Here is a 7528-nt window from a genome sequence, read left to right on the forward strand (position 1 = left end):
AATCTATGACTTGCTGTTGAGGAGATAAAGCAGCTTCAGCATGCATTTAGCTGTGCTGTGAAAACAAAATAGAATTTAGACCGCTCAAGCCCCGTTTCGAAATTACTTATGCTTTTGTAAGCTAATTTATCTTAAAAGTTTAAAAACGCTATTTTCTTAATTTATGGACAAAGTACACGCTTAAAAGTTTAGAAAATCAATTCGCATTTTTCTACATGATAACTGCCAGTTGTACCCAAGATATAAGATACAATTTGCTAAACGCATGAAATTTAAGAAGAACGAAGACCAAAGTGTGGACACTGTGCCCCTTCCTAGAAATGGGAACAAAACACCCATGGAAGGAGTTACAGAGACAAAATTTGGAGCTGTGAGGAAAGGATGGACCATCTAGTGATTGCCATATCCAGGGATCCATCCCATAATCAGCTTCCAAACGCTGACACCATTGCATACACTAGCAAGATTTTGCTGAAAGGACCCAGATATAGCTGTCTCTTGTGAGACAATGCCAGGGCCTAGCAAACACAGAAGTGGATGCTCACAGTCAGCTATTGGATGGATCACAGGGCCCCCAATGGAGGAGCTAGAGAAAGTACCCAAGGAGCTAAAGGGAACTGCAACCCCATAGGTGGAACATTATTATGAACTAACCAGTACCCCAGAGCTCTTGACTCTAGCTGCATTTGTATCAAAAGATGGCCTAGTGGGCCATCACTGGAAAGAGAGGCCCATTGGACTTGCCAACTTTATATGCCCCAGTACAGGGGAATGCCAGGGCCAAGGGGTGGGGGTGGGTGGGTGGGGAANNGGGGGGGGGGAGTGTATTGGGGACTTTTGGATAGCATTGGAAATGTAATTGAGGAAAATACCTAATAAAAAAATAAATTAAAAAAAAAGTTTAGAAAATCACACACACACATACACACACACCCCAACACAGCCCAACAGAAAAAAAGCTCATTGTTAATTTTCCCGCCTAGAAACATGTGTTAATATTTTCATTATGTTTGCTTCTAGAGCTTTATAAATAGATTTATATCTTGTTTTTAAAGGTAGAGGATAGGGCTAGGAGATGGCTCAGCAGGTGAGGGTGTCTTCAAGAGACCCTGATGATTTGAATTCCATCCTTAGTACCCACAGAGCTGAAGGAAAGCATTGACTTCAGCTAATTTTCTTCTGACCTCCGCACACACACACACAGATTATATAATAAACATTTGGGTTCTGGAGAGATGGCTCAGCAGTTAAGGGTGCTTGCTGCTCTTGCAGAGAACCTGAGTTCAGGCTGTTCACAACCACTAGTAACTCCAGCTTCAGGGGACCTAATGCTCTCTTCTGCCTCTTACCTGCACTTGTACATTCATGACATATACATGCACACACATGGCACGCACACACACACATACACACACACACAGCATACACATACACAAACACAGCATACACATGCACACACATGGCATAACCCACACAGCATACACATGTATACCCACATGAGATATATACACTCAACACACACATGGCACACACATACAGCATACATATGCACATATAAAAGTAAACCTAAAAAAGATTATAAAATAAACATTTCCCTACATCATTAATTAATTAACATGTATTTTACTTTGAATAGTGTTAAGCTAGTGATATTTTATCTCTAATTTAGAATTTTTAAATGTAGGTTTTGTATTATCTACTTTGGGAAATCCCAAGATTTGACAACACTGCCATTGTTCTAATTAGAATGTCAGATTTTCCTTTTTTTTTTAAATTCAGGATTGATTTTTTAAAAAATTGCATCTGTAATTTTTATTTATGTTTCTGTGTTTGTCTGTGTGGGTGCCCACCTTGGACAAAAGAGGACATTGGATCCCCTGGAGTTGGAGGTATAGGTGGTTGTGAGCCACCTGATATCAGTGCTGGGGACCAAATTTGGGTCCTCTGGAGGACAAGCAAGTGCTCTTAACCACTGAGCCATCTCCCCAGCCCCAGTTCTTTGTATTCTTAAAGCTGTCTTGCTGTGGTGCCCCTTGCTATGGGGAGTTCCTGGAAAGTCTGTTGACAGGCCTTTGGGGACACAAGTGCCGATAATGAATTGTTGATGTACTCGTCTTCCGTCTTCCGTGGCTGTAATCATCTGAGTCCTTTGGTTCTGAATTTGTTGATTTAGAAAAGAATGAGCTAGACAGTTTACAAAGCCCCCTTTGGCGTTCCAGTTTTTATTTGTCTTGAAATGACATCTTGGCTGCTCTATCATGTTGATGGGCTGGTAAGTTTTCACTTGGCTTTGTCTTCTAGCCAACTGTACATTATAGTGCATTTAATAGGCTGAATAATCTTTAAAGGTTAGCTTTGGCTTCACAACAAAACTGAGCAGGAAACCACCCGTATGCCCCCCCTCCCCACTATCAGATTGCCCTCCCCGGGGAGGGAATTTGCTCAGATTGACCTGTTGCTGTTGTGCCAAGTCTGGAGTTTTAAGATTTACTCTGTCTGCTGTATATTCTGTGGCTTTCGACAGATATACTGAGACACATGTCATTATAATATCATAAACAATCGTGTAACTGTCAGAATGTCTCTGCTATGCTCGTCCATCCTTTGTCCTCTTAGACACTGATCTTCCTACTGTGGCCATCATTTTTTTTTTTCAAAAACATGTCATAGCCAAGGCCATCCAGTGCGCAGTCGCGTTAGACCGGCCTTTCCTCGTGGTAGCATGCATTCGAGGCTTTCATGCGTGCTTCCGTGGCTCACTTCTTTTTAGGGTTCTATTTTCAGGATCACCACAGTTTGTTTGTTCTCTCACTAAGACACCACAGCAGCGTCTTGATTTCCTCCAAGTTTTGACACCATGAAAAAGAACCTGATATAAACATGCACACAGGGTTTTTAAAGACGTGCCTTTATTTTTATTTCATGTCCACGAGCGCTTCTCTGCATGGATGTTTGTGCAGGACATGTGTTCCTGCTGCCTGTTCATGTGGAAGTGAACAGGTGCTGGATCCTGTGAAACTTGAGTTACCTGTGCTTGAAGATGCCGTGTGGGTACTGGGAACTAAACTTGGGTCCTCTGCAGGAGCAGCCAGCGCCCTTCCTTCACTGCGGAGTCTCCTCTCCAATCATAGGCTGCGGGTTTGATGTGGACATTGACTTGTAACTAGTTTGGATAAACCTTCATTTTAAATTTTGATGTCTGTGGGTGTGTCCCCACACGTGTGCCCAGTGGAAGGCAGAAAGGGGGCATCAGATCTCCTGGAACTGGAGTTGGATGGTTCTGAGCTGTCATGTGGGACAGTGCTCTTAACTACAGAGAGGTTTCTCCAGCCCCCTGGATAAAACTCAGTCTTTTTTTGAGATGTCCTGTCTCATTTGAGATTCTGAGTATTATTAAATAAACTTAGAAAGATTTGCCACTGACAGTTCTCAAAGCTGGAATCAACAGGTTTTGTATAGGAGGCCTCAGACTGCATGAGGGGAGATGCACTTTACAAAGGATAAGGGTGCATTTTCTTTCTGGCATTTTCCCTGGGGTGCAGAGTTAACTGATAATTCACTGACGAGCATCTCGGACATCGCTAAGAAACCCAAATGACTCCTTCTGATCTTGAAGGGAAAGTTGGACGTTTCTAACGTTAGCTGTGCTTTGTTGATCTGAAGGTAATATGATATGGCCTCTGGCCCAATGAACACTGGACTTTACCGGTGACAGGAGATGAATGTGAGGTGACAGGCAGGTTGTTGGCTGGTGGAGAATGCTTCCTCAGATGCAATCCTTTCTGCCTCTTGTTCTCTATTTCAATATTTTTGCCCATCTCCTCTTGTTCTGTAGAATGCAAATCAAATAAATTAGAGCAATGAAAAAAAAAAGCTTGAAACGAATTATAAGATCTGGTTTTATCAAATAATGTTTTTAGTACTTAGTTGTTTTAAAAATGGTTTGTTTCCACCCAACCACAAAGAAAAAAAGTGAATTATGTTAACTGTCTCATTGAAATGTTTTTAGCATTGTTTCTTTGGCAAGAGCTATTTATTAAGCCAAGAGAATCTACAAATGTAATGTGTGCATGCATGTGTGCTTGTGTGTGTGTGGTAAGTCTACACGGGCTAACAAGCCATGATTACCTGATGACTAGCGCTGTGTATGTGCACAGTTGGTGTTCTCTCCGCCTTTTCTGTGAAGCTTGAACCTTTCAGAGTTTTAATGGTCCTTACATAAAACAAAGCTTTGGTTTTTGCTTGGCCCGTTGGCACATGCAGGTCACTGCAGCTCTTGGGAGGCAGAGGCAGTGAGGTGGTGGCAGGTCTGGAGACATAGTTACATCTTGTCTCATAACAAAAAAGAGAAACATTTTTCCCCCAAACATTCTTCAGAGAAAGTTTGATATTCACTTTTATGAATATGGTTTACCTTTTAATAGAATGTATTTAACAGAAAGATTTAAAATTGCTCAAATACACTTCAATCTATAATTTATAAACATGTATATTATGTAATAGTTGCAGGTCTCCCACAAGATTTTAGAGGCTGCTTTTGTTTGTACGGAGGCAATTTGTCATTACTGAACTAGAGATCTCTCTTTCATGTTGACTAGATTAAAGCAGAATTATTTTAGTCAAAAATTTTAGTATAGAAATCTTTGAAAAGGCCAAACCTATTTTTTACATTTCTATACATTTTTTAAAAAATTATGAGTATGCACATGCCGTTGTATACGTGTGGAAATCAGGGAACGACTAGTAAGAATGAATTCTCTCTTTCCACCACATGGGTGCCTAGTATTGAACTCAGTTTGTCAGGCTTGGTGACAAGCATCTTCACCCACTGAGCCATCTCACTGGCCCTCAAACTGAGTATTTAAAAGAGCTTTATATTACTGCTTTTAATCTTTTAAAAACAAGTCTAAAGTAGGGAAATTGGCTGCCTAGACTCTCTCCTAGAGAATGAGGGAGAGTCATTTGCCCAAGGTCACTTTGAGGTAGTTGCAGACCTGAGATAAGACTGGGCCTTCTGACTCAGTATCACGCCGCTTTTATGTGTGTTACCTTGCCAAGCAGTCCTTCCCAGCACTCACTGCCATTTTGTCACGTTCTAGTTACTTGTGAAAGGAAGGTAAATATGAGTTAGTTCTTGAGCATAGCTACAGAATAACAGCACTGGAAGACTGTGGGAGACCTTGGGGTGAAGAGGACTGATAGCCCAGCTTGCATGTTTATGGGTAGACTGTATGGGGCCAATCAACTTTAAGCCTATAGGCAGGGCTGTTAAAACAGCAGCACAGGATGAGCGCAAGAGAGAAATGAACAGAACAAGGTCAGAGCTAAAAGGCTTAGCTGTGTCACTTGGCCCTACTATGCACACTTGCACCTGGTGAATGATTAATTGTGCTGTCTCTTGCAGATGTTGAAAATTTCCTCAAAGGAGAAATATCCACTATTTACTTTTGTAAATGGCCATTCCAAAGACTTTGATTTTACATCTACTGCAGCCAGTGAAGAAGACCTTTTCTCAGAAGATGAAAGGAAGAATTTCAAAAGATTTAGCACAGAAGAGTTTGTCCTTCTTTAAAGGGGAAGACATTTGTGACATTTGTGCTTCTGAGAGGCGCTCGAACACAGCAGAGTCGAGGAGCGCGAGTGAGCTGGAGACTCTAACGGAGCGCGTTCCTCGAACAGTACACATTTGAAAACACCCAGACTATAAAGGTATTTTTCTGAATACCTTTTCTAAATGACTTGATGGCTCTTGCTTTCCAGCGATAAATAACAAACGATTCTGGTTGCATTCCTGTTTCCCAAAGATGTGCTAACGGAACACTACATCAACTGCAAGCCTTTCAGTCCCCAGCATTTTCTACCTGAGCCCATTGGTCTCCTGAAGACTTTATGATACATGTTTCCTCAAAGATTCAGATCACCAAATTACTTTTAAAAGCCTCCCTTTGTATTAATGACAGGAGACTGGATCTTCAGAGCTAACCAACCTCCTGCTCTTAACATAACCAGAGGACGTTTTGGGTTTGCATAACTGGATAATGAAATGGACACATATAATTATGTAAGCAGGATTTTAAGGCAATACTTACCCATATGATTTTATAGCAGCTACTCTTTATGCATTTTTCAGAGTCTTCTATGAGGAATGAATACAAAACACTTGTTTTCCCCTCCCTCCCTCCCTCCCTCCCTCCCTCCTTTCTTCCTTTCTTTCCTTCCTTCCTTCTTTATTTCCTTTCTTCTTCCTTTCAGGACTGGGTCTGGGGATTGAACCCAGGGCCTTGTATATGATAGGCATGTGTTCTACCTCTGAGCTGTCCTAAAGTATTGATTTTCTCTACATATTTAAAAGTTAAATTTTCAGTAGTATCTCTATTTATTTTAATTAGGTAAAGGAAATTACAGAATTACTGTAGCTTTTGTTTTCAATCTTAAAAGTGAAATTTTATGGAAATCCAATGTATTACTTAATTTTTAACTCAAATGATGAATACAAGGAATATATGGATGCTTTCTGCTTTTACTGTTTGTGTAAAATGGTGTCATGGCATTTAGGAGCTGAGACATGTACAGGTTAAATCTGCCTTAAGTGTGCTGTGAGTTTACTTAAAGACAAACTTGTGATATAAGAGTGTAAGAGCTATCACCAAGCCAGGATTATAAAACAAATACTTTAATTAAAAACATGAGAACATAAGACACTTTTGTTTTGGATTTAATGTCAGGATCATTTTAATTCATTGAAAAAATTGTTATCTTGGATGAATTCTATTTATTTCTGATGAATGGAAATGATGCCATTGCCCAGGAAGCAGGGGTTTACCTATTTTAGCAAGCTCTTGTGTCTCAGTGTTGGATGAAGTCCGTGTTCTGTGTAGACATTGACCTCCTTTACCCAGAATTCCTTTGTTCACAGATGCAACTGGAGCCACAACAGAGGCCTCAGTAAACCTGAGGAGTGAAAGCAGGTTTGACATTTCCCATGGCGGATAGTTTATTGAATCCAGGCAGTCTAAAATCTAAATTTTCCCTTTGTCCCTATAAATCTGAACAAATTAAGTTCAATACTAATTTTCCTAGAATGTCAAAGCAGCCGAGGAACGAGCAGCCACGAGTCTGCTGGGTTCATGTGCCCCACTCTCCTGAGACAGGCCACTGCCCCAGCAGCCACAGGAGGACGTAGGCCCAGACCTTCATGTGCACTGGCTGTGAGTGTTCCCGTGTAAGAACCCGAATACAAGCTTGTTACAGTTGAAGCTCATCGCTTTCCTAGCCTTTAAAAAGATAATATTAAAGTGGCATATTGGAGTGAGACAAAAATTCTACCTGGGGAATGGTAAGGAAAGAGGAGGTAGCACACTGTTGATATTAAATTCTGTTTTAAAATGCTCTTTCAGGATATTGTGCAGTCAAAACAAATACATCTTACAACACAGTCATCTAGCTGATGGGGAATAAATGTGTAGAATCAGAAACTTTGAGATAATGATATGGATCTAAAGTGTATTGGGTGGTGTGTAGGCGTGAA

At 40.8% G+C, this 7528-nt stretch overlaps 1 protein-coding gene across 4 annotated transcripts in view; it reads left to right on the plus strand.

Annotated features, from left to right (window-relative positions):
* Atg4c (autophagy related 4C cysteine peptidase) overlaps window positions 1-6697 on the plus strand; it is a 60920-nt gene extending 54223 nt beyond the window's left edge. For all 4 annotated transcript variants that reach the window (XM_021160046.2, XM_029476340.1, XM_021160047.2 and 1 more), the window contains exon 11: window positions 5405-6697. In XM_021160046.2, coding sequence (XP_021015705.1) covers window positions 5405-5572 — 168 coding nt within the window. In that variant the 3' untranslated portion in view covers window positions 5573-6697. The remainder of the gene's footprint in view (window positions 1-5404) is intronic.
* The last annotated feature ends 831 nt before the right edge of the window (window positions 6698-7528 follow it).

This window comes from Mus caroli, chromosome 4 (genome assembly GCF_900094665.2).
Source record: "Mus caroli chromosome 4, CAROLI_EIJ_v1.1, whole genome shotgun sequence".
Taxonomy (NCBI): Eukaryota; Metazoa; Chordata; class Mammalia; order Rodentia; family Muridae; genus Mus; species Mus caroli.